Source organism: Pongo abelii, chromosome 2 (assembly GCF_028885655.2).
Source record: "Pongo abelii isolate AG06213 chromosome 2, NHGRI_mPonAbe1-v2.0_pri, whole genome shotgun sequence".
NCBI lineage: Eukaryota > Metazoa > Chordata > Mammalia > Primates > Hominidae > Pongo > Pongo abelii.
In genome coordinates, this window is record NC_085928.1 from 163,861,218 (window position 1) to 163,883,741 (window position 22,524).

Here is a 22,524-nt window from a genome sequence, read left to right on the forward strand (position 1 = left end):
GATTTTATGACATGCCCTAGCTTCCTTCCATAGATTCTACCCCTTGGCAAAGGCATGACCTCAGGATGTGATGTCAAGTCATCCACATGCTTTCATTTTTTTCATATTTACAGATAGTGATTATTTTTTAAGATTTGGGTAAATGTATATTATATAAAGAGAGTAGTTTTGTGATGTTGTTTCTTTAATGCGTCTCTTTTTGTACTTTCCAAGATACTATACCTGAAAAGTGGAATATCTTGTTATTCTTTATTTTTATTTTATTATTATTATACTTTAAGTTTTAGAGTACATGTGCACAATGGGCAGGTTAGTTACATATGTATACATGTGCCATGCTAGTGTGCTGCACCCATTAACTCGTCATTTAGCATTAGGTATATCTCCTAATGCTATCCCTCCCCCCTCCCCCCACCCCACAACAGTCCCCAGAGTGTGGTGTTCCCCTTCCTGTGTCCATGTGTTCTCATTGTTGAATTCCCACCTATGAGTGAGAACATGCGGTGTTTGGTTTTTTGTCATTGCGATAGTTTACCAAGAATGATGATTTCCAATTTCATCCATGTCCCTACAAAGGACATGAACTCATCATTTTTTATGGCTGCATAGTATTCCATGGTGTATATGTGCCACATTTTCTTAATCCAGTCTATCATTGTTGGACATTTGAGTTGGTTCCAAGTCTTTGCTATTGTGAATAGTGCTGCAATAAACGTGCGTGTGCATGTGTCTTTATAGCAGCATGATTTTTAGTTCTTTGGGTATATACCCAGTAATGGGATGGCTGGGTCAAATGGTATTTCTAGTTCTAGATCCCTGAGGAATGGCCACACTGACTTCCACAATGGTTGAACTAGTTTACAGTCCCACCAACAGTGTAAAAGTGTTCCTATTTCTCCACATCCTCTCCAGCACCTGTTGTTTCCTGACTTTTTAATGATTGCCATTCTAACTGGTGTGAGATGGTATCTCATTGTGGTTTTGATTTGCATTTCTCTGATGGCCAGTGATGGTGAGCATTTTTTCATGTGTTTTTTGGCTGCATAAATGCCTTCTTTTGAGAAGTGTCTGTTCATGTCCTTTGCCCACTTTTTGATGGGGTTGTTTGTTTTTTTCTTGTAAATTTGTTTGAGTTCATTGTAGATTCTGGATATTAGCCCTTTGTCAGATGAGTAGGTTGCGAAAATTTTCTCCCATTTTGTAGGCTGCCTGTTTACTCTGATGGTAGTTTCTTTAGCTGTGCAGAAGCTCTTTAGTTGAATTAGATCCCATTTGTTAATTTTGGCTTTTGTTGCCTTTGCTTTTGGTATTTTAGACATGAAGTCCTTGCCCATGCCTATGTCCTGAATGGTAATGCCTAGGTTTTCTTCTAGGGTTTTTATGGTTTTAGGTCTAACGTTTAAGTCTTTAATCCATCTTGAATTAATTTTTGTATAAGGTGTAAGGAAGGGGTCCAGTTTCAGCTTTGTACATATGGCTAACCAGTTTTCCCAGCACCATTTATTAAATAGGGAATCCTTTCCCCATTGCTTATTTTTCTCAGGTTTGTCAATAGATGCAGAAAAGGCCTTTGACAAAATTCAACAACCCTTCATGCTAAAAATTCTCAATAAATTAGGTATTGATGGGACATATCTCAAAATAATAAGAGCTATCTATGACAAACCCACAGCCAATATCATACTGAATGGAAAAAAACTGGAAGCATTCCCTTTGAAAACTGGCACAAGACAGGGATGCCCTCTCTCACCACTCCTATTCAACATATTGTTGGAAGTTCTGGCCAGGGCAATTAGGCAGGAGAAGGAAATAAAGGGTATTCAGCTAGGAAAAGAGGAAGTCAAATTGTCCATGTTTGCAGATGACATGATTGTTTATCTAGAAAACCCCATTGTCTCAGCCCAAAATCTCCTTAAGCTGATAAGCAACTTCAGCAAAGTCTCAGGATACAAAATCAATGTGCAAAAATCACAAGCATTGTTATACACCAATAACAGACAAACAGAGCTAAATCATGAGTGAACTCCCATTCACAATTTCTTCAAAGAGAATAAAATACCTAGGAATCCAACTTACAAGGGACGTGAAGGACCTCTTCAAGGAGAACTACAAACCACTGCTCAATGAAATAAAAGAGGATCCAAACAAATGGAAGAACATTCCATGCTCATGGGTAGGAAGAATCAATATCGTGAAAATGGCCATACTGCCCAAGGTAATTTATAGATTCAATGCCATCCCCATCAAGCTACCAATGACTTTCTTCACAGAATTGGAAAAAAGTACTTTAAAGTTCATATGGAACCAAAAAAGAGCCCGCATCACCAAGTCAATCCTAAGCCAAAAGAACAAAGCTGGAGGCATCACGCTACCTGACTTCAAACTATACTACAAGGCTACAGTAACCCAAACAGCATGGTACTGGTACCAAAACAGCATGGTACTGGTACCAAAACAGAGATATAGATCAATGGAACAGAACAGAGCCCTCAGAAATAACGCCGCATATCTATCTTGTTATTCTTACAGCTACATTATGAGAGCTATATTTAGTTCTTTAATTAAAAGAATTAATAATACATTTCTTTTTCCTTCTCACCAGGCTATCTTTGAAGTCATATCCTCTGAACATTCGTATTTACTCAGCTTGGAGATCTTGATACGAATGTTTAAAAATTCTAAAGAACTGAGTGATACAATGACTAAAACCGAGAGGCACCATCTTTTCTCCAATATTACAGATGTCTGTGAGGCAAGCAAAAAGTAAGTGCACTGCAGTCTGCCTTTGGTCGTGCCAAGAAGTTGCATACTAATAAACACTTTGTTATCTCTAAAGGAAGGCATTTCAGGTTATCAAGTCTCATTCAGTTGGCTTTTGTCTTGATTCCTTGAAATACATTTTGAGATATGTTTCAAGTTTGGTGGATAGATAGATGCTCAGTGTGTAGTGAATTGTCACAGCAGACAGCTGTCTGAAGTCATGTTATTCCTTCTCTTTCCCCACTTTGCTTGCTCTTTACTTCTGATTACATCAAGGAAAGTGTCTTGGTTTGGTGCTAGTCTGTGATATTCATCCATTTCAGTAAAGAAAGAGTAAGCCTCAGGCTTAGGTCTTCTGTAGGCAATATCTGGCTACAATTTAATAATATATATTTTCATTATATTTAAGGTTTTTTGCTTTACTTTTTGTCATGAAGAGTAGATAAAATCATATAATAAACTTTTATACATTCAAAACTTATATTTAGCAATTGTTAAAATTTTCCATATTTACTTATCTATTATTTTTGCTTAATTTTTTTCCAAGTATCTACATAGGATGTTTTACTTATAAATGCTCCAGTATTCAGCTCTTAAGAATAAGGTTATTTTCTTACATAAGTACACTGTTGTGGTCATACTTATGATGATGCTTTTATGATTTTATTCCATTTAATTTTTGTATGTGTAAGTAATAGAGTCACATGTTTTAAAATTCCAAAAATATGAACGATCCTACAGTAAAATGCCATTTATATCCTGTTCCCTGGCCACCTGAAACACAACCAGAGTCAACATTTGCTTTCTTGTATATCTTTTTAGTAATACTTTATGATTATGTAAGAAAATATATGTATATATATATTTTTTCTTGTTTTTACTTAAATGTTGCCATACTGTAAACACTGTTCTGCTCCTTACTTTTTTTTACCTCTGTCCTGGAGATTATAGCATGTCTGCACATTAAAACTTTCCTCATTCATTTTTATGTTTTTTCCTCACAATTATTTGTTGAAGAAATCCGGTCATTTGTTCTGAAGAATTTCCCATGAGGCACATAATGTATGGGTGGTGATCAATACCAGATCCATTAATTCATTAAGGATTGCAAAACAGTGTTACTCTAGTTTATCGTTCTTTATTCATTTATTAGCTGAAATATTTCTACAAAGGGAAAGGTACATCCATCTATTCATATATTCAGTGGCAAAGTTCACGTTATTCTATTTATTGGTGCCCAAATTGTTCTATCTTTGATCTTAATAATTTTTGATTATTTTCTTGCTATATGACATTTTAAGATGTTAAAGGATTATGTTTTACAGTTCCTGCTCCAGGCCTGGAATCAACCATTTCCCCAAAGAGCTCTGGTGTCTTTTGAAATGAAGTGGTGTTTAAAACCTCAGTGAGTACCAGCGTGCTCATTGCTAAGTGGTTTTAGGCTGTTTCAGTAGATAGCCAGAAAAAAAATCCAAATTTTTCTCTATAAAACTAGATATATTCAAAGCCCATAGACACTCCAAATATATCAGAGTATATATATTAAATAGGTACTTTTTTATATATCAATTATACCTCAATAAAGCTTAAAACATAAAGAAGAAAGTCTAGTTTCTATTCCTGTCCCCTCTATCCTATTCCCTTCCCATACACTCTTAAATAAGTTATTTATCTTTGTTTTTTAAAATAAGCATATGCATATGTTTATGTATATGTATTCCCCTCACTTTCTTCGATAAATGAAAGCATATTCTACTTATTTTTCTCAACCTCTTTATTCATGTAACAACCTATATTAGAGGTTACTCCATAGTAGTTTATGGAGATGTTTTACTCCTTTCTTCAGCTACAATAATTATCATCGAGTAACTGTGTAGTAGTTTATTCATCCAGCCGCCTATGTATATGAGCATTAGGATTATTTTCAGTCTCACTGGTACAGATAGTTTTTCTTTGTGCTTACACCCTGCTATATATTAGCCATTCTCTTTGAGATTTTCTAGAAATAGGATTGCTAGATCAAAGGGTAAATGCATATACTATTTTGTAAGATACTGCCAAATTCTTCTTCAAAGAAATTGTACCATTTTGCAGTACCACCAAGAATAGATGAATACTTGCTTCCCCAGTGTCTTTCTAGCAGAGTATGTCAACAAACCTTTAGATTTTTGTCAATCTGATAGGTAAGGAGGATTATCCAAGCGTAGTTTTAGTTAGCATTTCTCTTATAGGCTTTTCCATATGAATAAGAGCCATCTGGAACATAGTATGTGTCAGTAAAATATTACTAAACTAATAATATTCCTCTATGATGTTGGAACAATTTAAAATTTGAGATAAGCACTAACATTACATCAACAAAAGACAAGGAAGGAAAGAGGTTTTCTAATACTTGCTGAAACACAAGAATATTTGCTTTGACTAGATCAGCAGTGTTAACATGTAAGTTTGGCTTAGCTAGTCAAAGAGAATTATCTGCTTAATAAGAAGGAGAGGGAAAACGTATTAGCATTTTTTTTTCTGCTCAGAAAGTTAGAAGCTGTTAGAGGCATCTTACCTGGAAAAGTTAATACAAGTAGAAATGATGAACATAACTGAATTTATCAAATACCAAAATATTAGAATCCAGGGTATTCCTTGAGGCTTGAAGGACGTGTACCTTCATTTATTTAGTTATTATTTTAGTTATCTTTTATGGAATACTTATAATTCATACCAAGCATTATGTTATAGCCTTTTCAATAGAGTATGTATGTACCCTTAAATAGACTGCCTTCAATGAACAAAGTCTTAGGATAAATAACAAAAGTATAATGTAGTTCATGGTTAGTAGGCATGTAAAGATCATCACTCTAAGAGGTCAGGAAAACTGAAGGAAAATTCTAAAAGGACTGTAATAGTAATACGGGTTTAGTTTAATAAGCTATGTATACCTATATAATGTACAATTATATAACCAGTAAAATGCTTTAAAGGAGTATTTAATAATATGGACTTTTTTTCTAATATATTCAGATTTTAAAGCAGGTCTAAAGAGTGGGATTTCGTATTGTTTTAGATTTTAATTATTTGAAAGGTAATTTATCAAAACATACAGGATAATTATCTTTAATGATAGAATTATGAGTTATTTTAATTTCTGTCTGTGTACTTTTCTGTAGTTTCAGCTTCTACAGTAAACATAATGTAGTTAGAAAAGGAAACACAAGGAAAGGAGAAACAAGCAGTAAGAAATGTGAGCCCAAAATAAAACGGGAGGTCACTGGATATGGCTGACAAATTCATAATTGGTTAACCTTGAAATAAGTCATTTTATTTAAAGTATAGACTAAAATTTTACTTTAATTTCAATCATTTACAAAATTTAAATCATTTAAGAATTTATTAAAAAGTTTTATTTCTGTCGTAGCTTATAGTAATGGGCTATTTTGAACATTTTTGTCTATTTTTTATTTAAAAAAGAAAACAGATACTTTTCATCCTCTATTAAAAGAGAAACGAAATATCTGTATTCTTTACATTTTTATTTTGTTTTCGCTTCAAATGCAATGCTTTAATATGGATATCTGCCTTTGTAATAATTTGATCTCTGTTATATTTCAACTAGGAATGTTCAGCTTTTACATGATAACTCTATGTCTATATCATAATAACTTACATTACAAAAGTGTTTTTGATTTAATTTGAAACACTCATTTCAGATACAGTCTTTTTGAAATTCAAAGTACTCAGAAGATTTGCAAAGGCCATTTCATGATGTAAGGCCTGCTTGTTGAACTTCAAGAGTGACACCCAAGTGTTGATAACTACTTAATGTATTACTCATGAAGAGTTTACAGTCCCAAAAAAATGCGAAATAAAATCTTGAATGAAATAAATGATCAGTGTCTGAATTAGATATTACAGAGTAAGCATGGTATTGTTAAGTATGTCATAACCAGGGCTATCTTCATTGTTTTACTTTTACCTAATGAGAAATTATAGCTATAGGTGATGACATATTCGATATGGGTTGTGGTCAGAACATCCTTGACATCCAAATTAACAGTGTGTTTTCTAGTCCCCTTTATTGTGGCTTAGGTTGTTGACTGCCAATAAATAACACTAAGATTTATGTAAGTTGACACTATTTGAAAACAGACAAGCAGGGACAACGATCGTTCTGACTGTGTGTGTGTGTGTGTGTGTGTGTGTACTTATGTATCAGTAGTATGTCTCTGCAAAATTCTTTTCTTCTTTTAAAAAATTTTTCATTTCAGTTAACACTTAGGGCCTCCTATTCTGCAAGGCTCCTAAGTTCCAAAGCATTTCAGCTGGTGGCATCTGCCCAGGGGCCGTTGGTTCTTGGGACCCATGGTGGTTGGTGAACACCTCCAGTGTAATTTGCAGAGGCATTTTAGGGCATTTTCCTTGAAATTGGAAGGTTTGGGTTTGGCTGGAGGTTATGGGTTTAAAGGCCCTTGGTGAAAATCAAAGGAGAGCATGAGAGCAGATGTTCCTGAAGGCTATTGTGTGCCCTGCTGAGGCATTTTCACCACATTTCCTAAACTGGTAAATGTGGAAACATTTACCAGTTAAGTAGGGGACTGATTTTGTGGCATTGTAGAGAACAATGTGGTGTTTGCATTAGCAGAGAGGTGAAAATGTTAAAAGATTTGAGGCAATTGAAGTAACACAGCTAGCTAGGGTGAGAACTGACAGGGGCCTCCAAGAGATATTGAGAGATATTTAGAATACGGACTCTTGGGTCCTCCTAGGTTTGCCTCCCAGGTTTCTACCTGGTTGACTATCATTGGAAATTGTATTAACCAGGATATAAGAGAAACAGATTTGGGCTTAGGGAGGGAGACAAGGAATTCAGTTTGGGGCATGTTACATTTGAGTGACTGGAACATGAGGGTAAGGTATTTAGTGAAAAAGAGAAAAGCAGGTTAGAACTCCAGAAAAATCTTCAGTAGGGATGTCGATTTGAGTCGTAGAGGTGGTTCTTGTCATTTTAAGTTTAAATGAGATAACTACAGCTTGTAGCAGTGATTTGTAAGCAGTGGTAGTGGTATTTACCCTCTAAGGATACTTGAAAATGCATTTTTGGTTGCCCCAGTAGACTTGGAGGGCTCTATTGACATTAGTAGGTGGGGGCCAGGGTGCCAGGCATCCTACACTTAGTAGGACAGTCCCAGATAAGCCTGAATTGTCACACCCAAATGCCATAAAGCCCTTTTTGAGATGCATGGAGTAAAAAGAAGACGAATGTCAGAATTTTGACAAAGAAACATTTAAGGAGCCTGTGGGTTGGAACAGAAATGAGGTAAATAGGATAAAAGGAATTGCACAGTGTGCAGCATGGATCTTAAGTTCTTTGGCTGTAAAGGGTTTGCCTCTCTTATTAACACCTTCCTGTTACTCTGTCTCTTAGTGCCGTGGCCTAACAATTGTTTGTTTTCTAACCCTCCTTAAAAGGAGTATGTGGGGAGTTAGAATCCTACTGATTGTTTTTACCCTGCCTAAGAAGGGTGACACACTTTCCTTTTGCATGGAATGATTAGAGCTAAATTCTTTAAATTTAGGTAGTACCTAGATGACTTTGGATCAGTGTCAGGGAAAAAGCCTTTGACTTCCAACTCTACTTCCTTCCTCTTTAACTGTACCAACTTCTTCCCTCTGACTCAAATTCGTGAGCTCTTCCTGGTTTCATGATCTCCTTGTCTTTTAAGGACCTCGGCTGGCTTAAAAGCCTGATCATCTCATGAAAAATGGAGTATTAGATATCACCTTTCAATTAGAAATGAATAGGCTTAATTCATAACTAAACATCACACATAGTATATACTTTGCATATGTTCATATTTCCTTTAATTTTTTTTGGTTCTTCCCCTACAAATCTGTGGCTACTTAGGATAATTTATAGATAATTGCTGTGTTAATATAAAAAGACCTATAAATGTGATTAACTTACAATAATTTGTAGCAGAATATGATCTAATACCAATTGTTTTTAAATTTAAGATACATCCCTATTAAAAGACTGATACTATTAGGAAAGAAAGTTGTCTTTTGTAGAAGACTGAATGTTAACCCTTCTCCCCTATTTAGAAACTCTAAGGTCTAAATAAGGTCTTTTGTGTTAAAAAGTTTTCTGCAAAATGAAAATTAGATGAGTCTTTGCTTTGATGTTTCATAAAAAGATGTGTTTTTACTCTCAATTCTGAGTTTTCATTCTAAATACCTAGGTTATGTTAACAGTCTTTCTTTTAATTTTTTTCAATAACAGAGTGTGCTGTTATTAGTACCCTATAAAAATATGCTACTGAAGACCTTTGCAAGGTACTTGTTTCTCTTTTTCCAATTACAAAGTTAAAACATTGGTATTCTTTGGAAAGCCATTTAAAACTAAAACTATGCTTGTCTTCAATTTCTGCAGAGTAAAGTAAAAATATCCATCAATGTGCTTTTGTGTCCTGAGGAACTGAATTTGTTCCCAACATATAATGAGCAGTGAATGCCAAATTCTCTGGTTTCTGCTTTGTGTAGCAGAGTAAATTACAATAATAGTAAACATACGAAATAGTACTTACTCCGCACTTGCTTCTCCAGTTTTTTCCCTAATTTTAATCAAACTCTATTAAAATTGAAATGTCATATGACATTAAAAACTACCTTATATGCACATGCTTTAATATTATTTTATGAAATGAGTTCATATTACCAAAAATGACAATTCATGTAAATAATAGTATAGCATATCTGCATTATGAAATATGTTTCTATTTGGTAATTAAAATTCTAAACTTTAATGCATAAGCAAATAACAGTAAACCTTTAAAAGTCTTTTATAGTATGAATATTAAAATTTTAACCTTCCTGACTAATTCTTAAAGCTAAATTTTAAAGGAAAAACACATTAAATTTAACTAGGCCAGAGAATATGGAACATTTTAAGTTGTAGAACCTGTTTAATTTTTGCCCTGAAGTAATGGCTGTTGCTATTTTTGTTAGCAAATGTTATTTTCTTACTCCATATATATTCAAGATAAACTTACCACAGAGTCTTTGGTAAATAAAGCCATTACCTTATTTTCCTGAATACAACAGAGAAACTTTATTGTTTCTAAAATCAATTTCTTCAACTGACAGTTGAAAGACAGTGACATTCAGAAGCCACTCTTTATGACACTTTTTGACTATTTCTGTATCCTGAGATTAATGACAAAGAAGTTCATTTGAAATTCACCTGAAGTATTTTCACAGTACTTCAAAGTGAGTCTACGTGAGTATTCTAGTCCATGTTGTTCAGCTCTTATCAACAACCAGTGTCTGGAGTAATAGTAAAAGAAATAGGTAGTTGTTTAGGTATTATTTCAATAAAGAAAGAAAAACTAGCAATGTTTTAATAGATGCTGTCCTTTTGGAAAAGACTTCAGAAAAGCAGTGTGGGATCTGAAGTCTTTGTACAAGTGAACAGGAGGCCAGTTAAAGATGACTGATTAGAAACATGCACTGTATTCATTCTCTTCTAAAAATCCCAGTAAAAATGATGGGAAGGTCAATACACAAGGAAAAAGAAAATAAGAATAGAGACAACAGCTACAATATTTTGGAACCTGAAAAACCTGAGATGGTTGTCCAGTAATGCAGGAAAGTTTAAATCTAGACTTGTAGTGAGGAAAACCAAGGATCAACCAGATTGAAATCCCAGAACCTCTGAAAGGTGGTGCATTGATTGATTGATTGATTGGTTCTTCCTTCACACATCTATGGTTACTTGGAATGATTTACAGATAATTGCTGTGTTAATAGAAAAAGACCTATAAGTGTGATTAACTTAATTAATTTGGTCTAGGACTAGGTTAAAGGTAATTCCTAGGTGAAGGAATTGATGATGAAGTTGGGTAAAGGTGTGACTAAAACTACAAGTTTTATGCAAATCTGTTTGAGAAGTAGTCAGACCCTAGATCCCCTCTTTGGCTCTACCCAGCAAGATGATGACCCTCTTTACCCCAGCAGCAGGGCAGCATTGGTGAATACTGGACCAGGAGACCCAGGACCACATAAGAAGGGGACTGTTGTACAGGAAACAAAGGTATAGTGGCAGTTGGCACCCACAGCCTTCTTCGCAACTCTCCTTTTGGAATGCTGGTAGCCAGGTGTGTGTGTGTGTGTGTGTGTGTGTGTGTGTGTACACTTTTCCCCTTTTCTGTCAAATAGTGATTGGCATAGTATAGGTTAACTAACATTTTATCATCTTTGTCAGTGGATTTATGTTCAAATACATTATTATTAACATCATTATTAGGTTTTGCAGGAAACAATAAGTTGAGTATTACAGCAGAAATATAAAAAGCCTCAAACCTTAAGAAATAACCATTTTAGTAACATGTTAGGCGAGTACTTGTTGACTTTAAATCTTAGTTTCTTTCTCTATTTAATAAGGATGATAGTATACTTAACCTTATAAGGTTTTGAGGATTAAATGACATACATAAAATGCTTAGCATAACACTAGGCAAGTTCTTTAGTAGCAATTATTTTGTTGATGATATTACTATCATTTTTATCATCTATGTCTGGTATTCTGAAATGTCTCTGGATTTTCTATTTGTTGACTTTTGTAAATATATGCCTCTGCCAGCATTGGTCTAGGACTAAGTTAAAGAGTAGATCTTGTTTTATGCAGCATCTAGTGCAATGGTTTGCATGAGTTTATTTTTAAAGATAGTTGTGGCACAATATTACATTTTAGCAGTCATCTTTATTTTGACATTGAGTGAATCAAAGTAAATAGATTCTTCCATAATCATAAAGAATTAATTGTGACCTAGATTAGGACTAAAACCTGAGCTATTTTTTCCAACCAGCCTGGTGTTTTCTTTGTGAGTGGTAGATTCCTTGGATCAGTGCTTCAGAGCAGGCCCTGGCATGCTTCAGCTGCCAATTAGACCATTCTCCTGGTCACTTTTTGCAGGCATTTGGACCCATTATGTTCTTTTTGCATTGCCTTTACAAATTCTAAGTCTGTGGATTCTGAGTTGTCACATGGAGATTTAAACTTGGATAATGAGCCTGGGACAGACTAATGTGTTACCAACTTAGTCATTAGCTGTTATCAGTCTTAAACTAGGGTAGAATTTTATGGAAAAAGAAACAATGACTGGGGTTTGGTTGCAGTGTTTCATCTGCATTGCGTTTATAGCTGTGGATTTTGAACCACTACATGGATTTTTGACTCTGCCAGTTGTGAGTAAAACAAGCAGGACCACACAGTTCTTCTGGCTGATGGAAAAGATTTTAATTTAAACTTTGTATTCTAGCCAAGTTAAAGCTAGCACTTGATTTAAGTGGAAGGGAGATGGTTGATGAATTAAGTTTCAAAAGCAGACTTTTTAAAGCCTTCGAATTCCTTATCATAGGATGTTGCCTCTAATTGCTGTGCATTAATTATTAGCATCTGGGCATCAATTTTGTGTTTCTCCAAAAACTTTTCTTATTTCATCTGATTTAATCCTTAATAGCATGCTGTGAAGTATGCCAAATCCTTGAGTAATGTTGTTTTGCTATAATGTTGATGAGGGGAAAAAAATGGATTCCCAGCCAGGGCCATTGCATGTGTGGAGTTTGCATGTTCTCCTGGTGTCTGCGTGGATTTTCTCCAGGTAGTCAGGTTTCCTTCCACCTCCCGAAGATGTGCACACTAGGTGAATTGGCGTGTCTGTGGCCCCAGTCTGAATGAATGTGGGTGTGTGAGAGTGCACTGTGATGGAAGGGTGTCCTGTCCAGGGTTGGCACTTACCTCGCCCCCTGAGCTGCCGAGATAGGCTCTGGCCAGGTGTGACCCTGAACTGGAATAAGATGCTTGGGAAAGGAATGAATGAATGAATGCAAATGATTATGAAATACAAATTTGTATTATATGTGATAATCATACTAATGCACTATAATAAACGATGCTTTTTGAAAGCGCTCATTGATTGAGCCACCGTATTTGTGATTGTTTTTGAACCTCATGGTGGTTGGAGGTGCTCCTTCCAATTTTCACTTTGCAGACATTTATACTTTGATTTAACCTACTGCTGCCACTCACTGATTCACCAAAAATTGGGTAAATAATTATCTTACTTGTTTTTACTTCTGTTTCTTAAATGTATGTATAGCTTACATTTATTTCAATGTTTAATATTAGAAGTGTTTTGAGTGTTTATTTAGAAGTTTGGTGATTTTCTTTTTGACCAGAAATATCCTGTAGTAACTTAACTTTTGTTTATATCAATTAGCCTTTGGTAAAATTAGTTTAGTTATACATCATTTCACTTAGAGTCGCAACCCCCAAAACCTATCAGCAACATTGTGTGGACTTACTGTACTGTCATTTCCCTTTTGTGGGTAAGGAGACTGAGGCCCAAATTAGTTATGTGGATTTGTTTAAAGTCATTCACCTAACTGGAATTGTACGTAGTGAGTTTTTTGATTCTTCACAATGTATTGGCATAGACTGTTTGTTCAAAAATACATATATATTGTAAGTGCAGTTAAGGGTTCAGTCTACAGAACTAAATTTTAATTTAAATTTTAATCTGCCAGGGATTACACATCTGGAAAATTATTTGAACTTGCTCCTGTTGGTGTACATCACCCATGGAGCTAGTCAGAGGGAGTGATGAGATTTTTATCTCACATTTGAATGTCTTTGACCTCTTAGAATATGGAGACTTAAAAGCAAAGAGCATCTTGTTTTCTGTGGCACATCATAAAGGTCATTGTCTTATTTTCTCATGGACATTGTTCCCGAACTGAAGAATATTGTCCATATCTTTAGCATGAGCAGTCCCAATGGTTGTGGCATTGTGTCCCAATGGTTGTGGCATTGTGTCCCAATGGTTGTGGCATTGCAGTATTCTCTAGAAAAAACCTAATTGATTATAAAAGTATCCCATAATCTGAAGTCTATGGAGTTTGTATTTATTAACTTTTGCATGTATGCTGTCTATGTATTTTCCTCAGATTAAAAAAATACCCAAATAACATACACTACACTCCTTAAACTACTTTACAGTGATTTGAGGAAGAAAAGAAAATGTATGTTTGGAAAGTGCTAACTTAATTCAGGTTATAATTTTCTGATTTTTGGTCTAAAAAATGTTTCCAAAATAAACTTCTGTAGAAAATGATTTTGCAAGTCTTTTTTTAGGACTTAAAGAATTTCTCATATCTTAGGTGCTGATATAAATACTGAGCAACCTCACAGCAAAATATTTTAATTTTTTAGAGTGTCAACTTTATGTAAAAAGCTGTGAAAATATGATTTTTTTTAAAAAATTCTGAAATCACCTTCTGTATGCTAAGAAGAAGGTGAAGACTGTTTTAATATTAATTCAGTATATTATTACCATTCTCTAATTGTTTTAAGGATGTGGATTAAATCATGTAAGCCTTGTTTTTTAATTTTAAAAATATATTTATAGAAAACATCGTGAGGAACATATGATGAATGGTATTTGTTAAAGAACTTAATAGATTATCTATACAGTGTTTTCTTTGGATTTCAAAAAGGTTTCGGGAAATGACTTGGACTTTGAAAAAAATTTTGGTGGAAAGGTTCCATAGAAATGTCAAGACTGGCTAAGATTGACCTTGTCACTTGTGGGGGATTCAAACAAAGGTCCCTTTGTAACAAGAAAAACTGTCTCTGTATCGGGAGTTCATTGGAATTTCTTTTCTAGCAGAGAAGAGTAATATGAATAACCAGAACAGGGCACAATAGGAATGTTTGTGTTCATCTGCTGAAGTTGTCCTGTGACGTAGCTCCTACTTCTTATTCTCTTGCGTCTTGTATATATTTGATACACACTACTTAGTTATAAATATTTAGGTGTACATTTGTGAATGTTTTTAGATAGCTCTGAAAAAATCTGCTGTGAATAAGATGCTTTCCAAGAAATCCTCAGCAAGCATTCTTACAAGTTGAGATTTTACTTGAAGGCATTCAGTTGAAAAGAAAGCTGGAGTGATTAAGTTATGAAATTATTCTCTTGGATTTGTCTCAGTAGCATTAAGGATTTTTAGGAAGACTGGTTTAAAAAGTGGATATCACAGGTATAGATTTAATTATTTTATCTTTGATTTTTGGAGGATCTCATAGTCATTTGAGAATGTGTTTTTCAGGTTTTAAAAATGTTAAATATGGGAGGAGTTTGGTTTACCTCACTTATGCTTATGCCATTCCTAGGGGTCACTGTATGCCTCCTGTTTTGAACCTTGACTTATTTTGTAATTCTTTTTCTTTTTTCAGTCTTCCTGGCCAATACCCAGTTTACTTTCACAAAGCTGCTTTTGTGATTGTAATATAAGTTTATTTGTCCAGAATATTATTTTACCACTGTTTTAATAAATTTAGAGATCAGGATATCATTTTATTAATATTTCAGAGAGAGAGAGACACTAAGTGATTTTCTGTTACTCATGAAGTACCTTTTCCAACTTAGAATGGGGAAAACAGTATAATTATTTAGAATTAAGATACGTTTTCTCTGCATACTGTTGAATAAAGCATATTTTTCCGGACTCATTGAAGACCCCTATATTTGGAAACTCAGGTGTTCAAACTGGAGAAACTTGCTTACCTTTATCTGTTTTATTTCAGACTTTCCTGGCATGAACTAATTACCAACTTTGGATACTAGTTTTTATTGATCACATTTCTTTTTCCTGAGACCTGCATAAGGAATGTTAATCTCATCTTTAGGCAGATCACTTTGTCCCTCTGCATGTCAGCTGCTAAATGAGCTTTCCATCAGCATGGAACTAATGTTTATCGGAATAACTAAATAATCTAAAACCAGGGCCCTGAGGTTTCACTTGCTGTGAGTCTGTTATCACCAGCTCACACTGGAGAATTCTTTTTCCTACCATTGCTTTTTCTAAACAATACATTCTGTCCATGGTCTGTGGATTTGGAAGTTAGTCTTTTAGAGACTTAGCTTTGCAAACATTACCTTAGGCTCAGAAGTCTGACTTAAATCAGGGTCTGGATGTAGTGAAAGCCTACTGAGGATGGTTTGAAAAAATCTAGCTGGACATGTTGCTACAGTATTTATTTATATCTATTTTTATTATTTTTTTTTGAGACAGAGTCTCGCTCTCTTGCCCAGGCTGGAGTACAGTGGCGTGATCTTGGCTCACTGCAGCCTCCGCCTTCCATGTTCAAGCGATTCTCCTGCCTCAGTAGGAGAATCTGCTACTCCTACTGGGACTACAGGCACGTGCCACCATGCCCGGCTAATTTTTTTATTTTTAGTAGAGACGGGGTTTCACCATGTTAGCCAGGATGGTCTCGATCTCCTGACCTCATGATCCGCCTGCCTTGGCCTCCCACAATGCTGGGATTACAGGCATGAGCCACCGCTCCCGGCCAGTATTTATTTTTAATGTGGGAAAGAGTTGCTAGAGGTAGCAAACATATGAATAACCTGAAGATAGGAAGGTAACGTATGAAAATGGTTTTCTGAGAGTGAACGTTCATGCTCTGAAAAACAGATGGAGCAGAAAGCTTTATAAAGGAGCTGCCTTTTCCTTTCCTCTGGAATTGTTGAACAACATCTTTGAGGAAAACATGACATAATATTTTGATAATTTTAGTGAGTGTATGTATTTGAGCAAGGCTGGGATTGAGTTGTAGGCTGTTTGGCATGGTAAAAGTTTGAATTCTCCAGAGCTGCTTTTGATCCATTTGCAATGCCTGTGTTTTTTCTTGTGAGCGGTGTGTATCCTCATCAGGGGCTGCCTCAATGCTTATCCATCTGGAGAAGGCTAATCAGCTTTAATTAAAGAAACAGTGGTTGAGAGGGTCCGCCTACAACCACTGAAAGTAATAAATGTACACGGTGTAAAATTCAAATACTGCCAAAAAGTTTGCAGTGAGAAACAAGTCCCCCTGTATGACTGGTTTGGGGCGTACCTTCCAGAGATATTCTCTGCACATACAAGTACAGTTTTTTTAATACGATGATTGCCTACCATACACACTGTATGCACCAGTACCTGTTTACTTTTAGTCCATCAAACAGCCAGAGTCTTAAGAATAACACTGAGTATAATTTTTTAAAATCTTTGTGTGCTCCCCAAATAAGCCCAAGCTTCCTTTATGTAGTTTCTTCTACTTAGGAACTTTAAATGAATAGGTCCACATGAGTTACGGACTTTATTGTGAAAATAGTCATTGCTCTGAATATGAGATTCTTATTGAGCATTACGTCTTATTCCTTGATAAAATATTTTAGGGTGAGAGCACCTACTATGTACCAGGCACTGTGCTAGGCATTGGAAATGTAACAGTAAGCTTGACAAGCGAGGTCCTTGTCCTTGAGACCTGGTGGGATAAACACACACAGAACAGGTGCCTGAGAAACAGAGTATTCCTTAAAGTAGGACCTTGGCCTGGATGGGGGAACTGAGGAAGTGACCTTTCCTTACCCCTCAATCTTCTTTCCTTTCCTCCTTTGTCAAATTAATCTCATTAGATTAATAGTCTTTATCAGATGTTTTAATTCAAATATAGTTCAGTCTGGTCTCTAGATACAGAAATGCCATACTAGTCATATGTTAATTATTTTATATTTGCAAGTAACTTCATTAAATGGGCACCTGGGATGTATGGAACAGCTTAATAAACCAACATTTCTGCAGTGTAGTTAAATTGATCCTTTAGGTACCATATGAAAATTTTTATTTAAAGAAAAACAGAGCCTGGATTATGTCACAGTTCAAAATACGAAACATACTTCTAGTTTGAATGCATAATTCTTGGATTTCCTTGCCTCTGAATGATTTCTAAATCTGGAAGATTTGGATCCTGTCAATTTATTTAGCTTATGGAAAAGTCATCTGATCTATACTTCAGGTTCACTAGAAAATCCTTTTACATCAGGTCCTTAGGTAACAGTTTTATGAAAATTTCTGTAACTCATGATTACAGTTTTGTTTTTACAATCTCCAGGTATTTTATTTAAAAATAAGAAATAGAAATTGTACAACCTATCAACTGTGTGATCATTAGCTTGACTAAGATATAGCTCACCTGCTGTTAATTTATTTATCTTAGTAAGCCATGTGGTGTGCATGAGCTCATTTTACTCTTTTACTTTGTTTTGTGATTAATAAACTACTTCCATGGAATTTTGGGATTGAGTTCAGAGGCCATATATCCCATTCCGTAATTTACAGATAATACCCCAGATCTCACAGCTAATTAGAATTAGAGCTAAGGCTAGAACCCAAGACTTCTGACCCATTTTATAGGAAAGGGTGGTTCACTGTGTTTTTAATATGTTATATATTTACGTGGCTTAAAAGTCCAAAGAGGCTGTGCACGCTGGCTCACGTTTATAATCCCAGCACTTTGGAAGGTGGGGGTGGGTGGATTGCTTGAGCTCTGGAGTTTGAGACCAGCCTGGGCAACATGGCAAAACCTTGTCTCTACAAAGTATACAAAAATTAACCAGGCGTGGTGGCACATGCCTGTAGTCCCAGCTACTTGGGAGACTGAAGTGGGAGGATCACTTGAGCCCAGGAGGCAGAAGTTGCAGTGAACCGAGATCTCTCCACTGCACTCCATCCTAGGTGACAGAGACTCTGTCTTAAAAACAAAAACAAACCCAAAAATGTCCAAAGATTATCAAATAGCATCTGTTTATATACTGAGAAGCCCAGCCACATTGACTCTGTTATCCTTCACCTTCTGTTGATGTGTTTATATTAGGTATCTTGTTTATCCTCCTAACATTTCCTTATGTAGATACAGGCAAATAAAAATGGTTTCTTATTGTCCCACTTTTCTTTAAAAACAGCATGCTGACTGTATACGCGATTCTGCCTCTTTTTTTCTCTCAAGAAAGTTTAAATTTAAGCTCCTGAAAAAAGTCAGTGTGCCTGCAGATACCACTTTATTTTGTCCACTTAGATCAGAACTAGGTTGCTATCTTTAGCTTAATTCTAGCATATGAGAAACATGAGATAGTTCTATGAAGAGTAGTGAAAAAAAAAGATCAGAAATGGAAAGTAAAAGGTGGGAAATTATTGAAATTGCTATTACTTAACCCAAAGAAGAAAAATTTGGGCATATTACTTTATAGATGAGAAAAGGGGAGGCTCAGATGGAGCCGAAGTACCTTACCCACAGTCACCCAAGCACTCGGAGTCTCAATGGGGGCCTGCACTCAGATTAGCCTGCCAGTATTGAAGTCTCAATTCTTCATCTGCTACAGGAGCCTGATACATTTGTAAGTGACAAGTAAAGTCGATACTCATTATTTGCGGATTGACCTATTTGCTAAAATTTATTTGTAACCCCAAATCAATACTTGTGGTTTTATGGTCATTCACAGTCATGCAAGCAGAGCAGCAAAAAAAAATGTGTTTCCTGACACAGTTGTTTCCAGCTGAGGTTGAACAAGGCAGTGCTCTGCCTTTTCTTATACTGTAGACAAGTGTCCTTCTGATGGTCGATTAAGTGCCACAGTTTTTTGTATTTTTGTGCTTTTTGTTGATCATTTTGCTGTTTAAAGTGATCCCAAAGCATAGTGCTAAACTGTTTAGTGTTTACAAGAAGGCTGTGGTGTCTTACAGAGAAAATGTGTGTTTAAGGTAAGCTCATAGTGCTATTGTAAGTTAGAGTTCTAGTGCTGTACTGCTGTTGGCGTGAGTTCAATATTAACAAATCAACAATATGTCGTAGTTATGTGACTGCAGTGATAGTGCCATTGGTGTGAGTTCATTGTTAGTGAATCAGCACCGTATACATTAAATAAGGTGTCTTTAAATTGAAACACTCAGAAAAGAAAGTTATGTACTGATCAGTTGATGAAATTATTGTGACCAGAGGCTTGTAGGAACCCACACTGTGTTTCCACTAGTTCAGTATTCAGTAATTCAATGTTCACAGTAACTTCATGGAACATAACTTCTGGGAATAATGAGAACGGATAGTAAATGCAAAGCCAGAAGTAGCTTCCTGCTAGTTCTAGCTGTGTTTTATTTCTTCTCATTCTACCCTAAGGTACAGGAGGAATAATTTAGTTTAGCTATAAGAAAAAAACACAACTAGCTGGGCGTGGTGGCTCATGCCTGTAATCTCAGCACTTTGCGAGGCCAAGGTGGGCGAATTGCTTGAGCCCGGGAGTTCAAGACAAGCCTGGGCAACAGGGTGAAACCCCATCTCTACAAAAAATACAAAAATTAACCTGGTGTGGTGGTGCATTCCTGTAGTCCCAACTACTCAGGAGCTGAGGTGGGAGGACTGCCTGAACCCAGGAGAGGTCTAGGCTGCAGTGAGCTATGATTGTGCCACTGCATTCCAGCCTGGGTGACAGAGTGAGAGCCTGTCTCAAAAGAAAAAGAAGAGAAAAAAACAAACAAACCCATGACTTCCCATTAATGAGATAACTTAGGACTATGAAATACAATGTTTTAATTGCTTATTATAAAACATCATAAAAATTGAGACATTTCGAAAGTTGCTAACAGTGGTGTTACTGATAGTATAGCATGGTGACTAGGAGTGTCATCAGTCCACCTGGATTCCATTCCCTTCTCTACCATTTGTCCTGTGTGACCTTGAGCAAAATACCTAACATCTTTGTGCCTCAGCAGTCATGTGTGTAAAATGGAGATGATACCACTAACTACTTCTTTGGGTTGTTATGGAAGTTAAATGAATCGGTCAGTCAGTCTATGGAAAGCCATTAGACTAGCTCCTGGTATACAGTTAGTGCTTTTAAAATGATTACAGTAATTGCATCTCTTCATTTGCCCAGGATAATTTTAGTTGTTATTAGTTGCCCCTTTCATTCTCAAAAGATATCCCAATTTGGAGGATAAATTGTATGGTCACCCTCTAATGTAAGGATGATTCATAATTATCAGCTAATACTGAATTATTGGCTATTTCTGTAAATACCTGTTGGGATGATTGATTTCTTTTTCTTCTTCAAGCAGTAAGTTGAAAAACTCCCTCCTCCTGGTTTTGGAGGACTGCTTGGAGAAGAGAAATGGGAGAGGAACAGGTTGAGTATTCACATGTGGCATAATTGTGTGTTGTTTCCTTATTTTGTGTTTTTGCTCAGTGAAAGAAAGTGGTCTAGAATCTGGTTCTGGCATACAGAGATTATATCTTTCCCACTAGGCAGCTCTTTAGTAGCCAGGAAAGACTTGTGGGAAATATACTTTGTATTTTAGAACAGTTTTAGGTTATAGGAAAATTGAGCAGAAAGTACAGAGTTCTCATATACCCCTTGATGCTGCTCCCAGCCCCACACAGCTTCTACCCTACTGTCAACATCCCACATCAGAATGGTACATTTGTTGTAATTGATGAAGCTACATTGACACATCACTATCACCTAAAGTACATAATTTACATTACGGTTTGCTCTTGATGTTCTACACTCTATGGGATGGATAAATGTATAATGGCATGTATTCACCATTATTAGTATCATACAGAATAGTTTCACTGCTCTAAATATCCTCTGTGTTCCACCTATTTATCTCTCCCTCTCCTTGAGCCCCTGACAACCAGTGATCTTTTTTATTATTTCTATAGTTTTGCCTTTTCTAATGCTATTGAGTTTTGCAGTAGTTATTTGTCCCTTGTCCCACATAGCCTTTTGAGATGGCTATGAGACATAAGAGGCACTATTGAATAGGCAGGCAAGCAGGTTTGGATTTGGGCCATTTGAAGGCTGGAGACATATTTGGGAGTGGTTAGCACATAGATGGAATTTCAAGCAATGGTGCTGAATGAGATTATTGGAGAAAGACTAGAGATAGAGAAGACAAAGCTGAGCACCAAGCCCTGAGACCTTCCAACACTAAGATATTGAGAAGTTGGGGGTGGGGGAGGACTGGCCAAGAATGCTGAGAAGGAGAAGCCAGTGGGAGCAGAAGGAAACCCAGGATTATGTGTGCTCTAGAAGGCAAGCAGGATGTAATTTTTTTCTTCTTCTTCCATATTTATAAAGGAAGAAATCAACATGCTTTAAGAATGGTTTCAATCTCTTGTGGCATTCTTTTGAAGATCAGTATTTTGCGCCATGTCAATGAGATACAGAGTTGTAGACAGGAAAGGCTCTGCACAAGAAGCAGGTGCAACCGGCTCATTTGGGGTGTCATCAGTGTAAAAAGGATACACTTTTGGAACCCTGGAGTCATGACATGGCCTCTGTGCCTTCCAGAAGATTATTGGAGTAATCAGCATCACTTCCAAAGAAGTGAAAAGTGAAGGGGAGGTAGAGCGCTTCACTCTAAATGCAGTAGATGCTGTTGAAGTTTCACAGTAGCTGTGGAATGTGGATGAGTCTTTCTGCTTTCATTTGTTTTCAGAATGTGGAAAGCACAGGTTGTGTTTAAAGACAGGCCAGCCTAGGCAGAGCCTGCCATGGCCAGGCACCATGATGCACACCTGTAATCCCAGCACTTTGGGAGGACAAGGTGGGTGGATTGCTTGAGGCCAGTAGTTCAAGACCAGCCTGGCCAACATGGCAAACTCCATCTCTACTAAAAATACAAAAGTTAGCTGGGCGTGGTGGTGTGCACCTGTAGTCCCAGCTAGTCTGTAGGCTGAGACATGAGAATCGCTTGAACCCAGGAGGTAGAGGTTGCAGTGAGCTGAGATCACATGACTACACTCTAGCCTGGGCAACAGAGCAAGACTCTGTCTCAAAAAAACAAAAACAAAAACAAAGGAAGAGCCAGCCATATAGAACAGATACATTCATT

The 22,524-nt window shown here is 36.3% G+C and overlaps 1 protein-coding gene across 1 annotated transcript in view; it reads left to right on the plus strand.

Annotated features, from left to right (window-relative positions):
- Positions 1-22,524, plus strand: part of ARHGEF26 (Rho guanine nucleotide exchange factor 26) — a 143,334-nt gene that overhangs the window by 32,949 nt on the left and 87,861 nt on the right. The window contains exon 6 of the mRNA XM_024245205.3: positions 2,603-2,763. Coding sequence (XP_024100973.2) covers positions 2,603-2,763 — 161 coding nt within the window. The remainder of the gene's footprint in view (positions 1-2,602; positions 2,764-22,524) is intronic.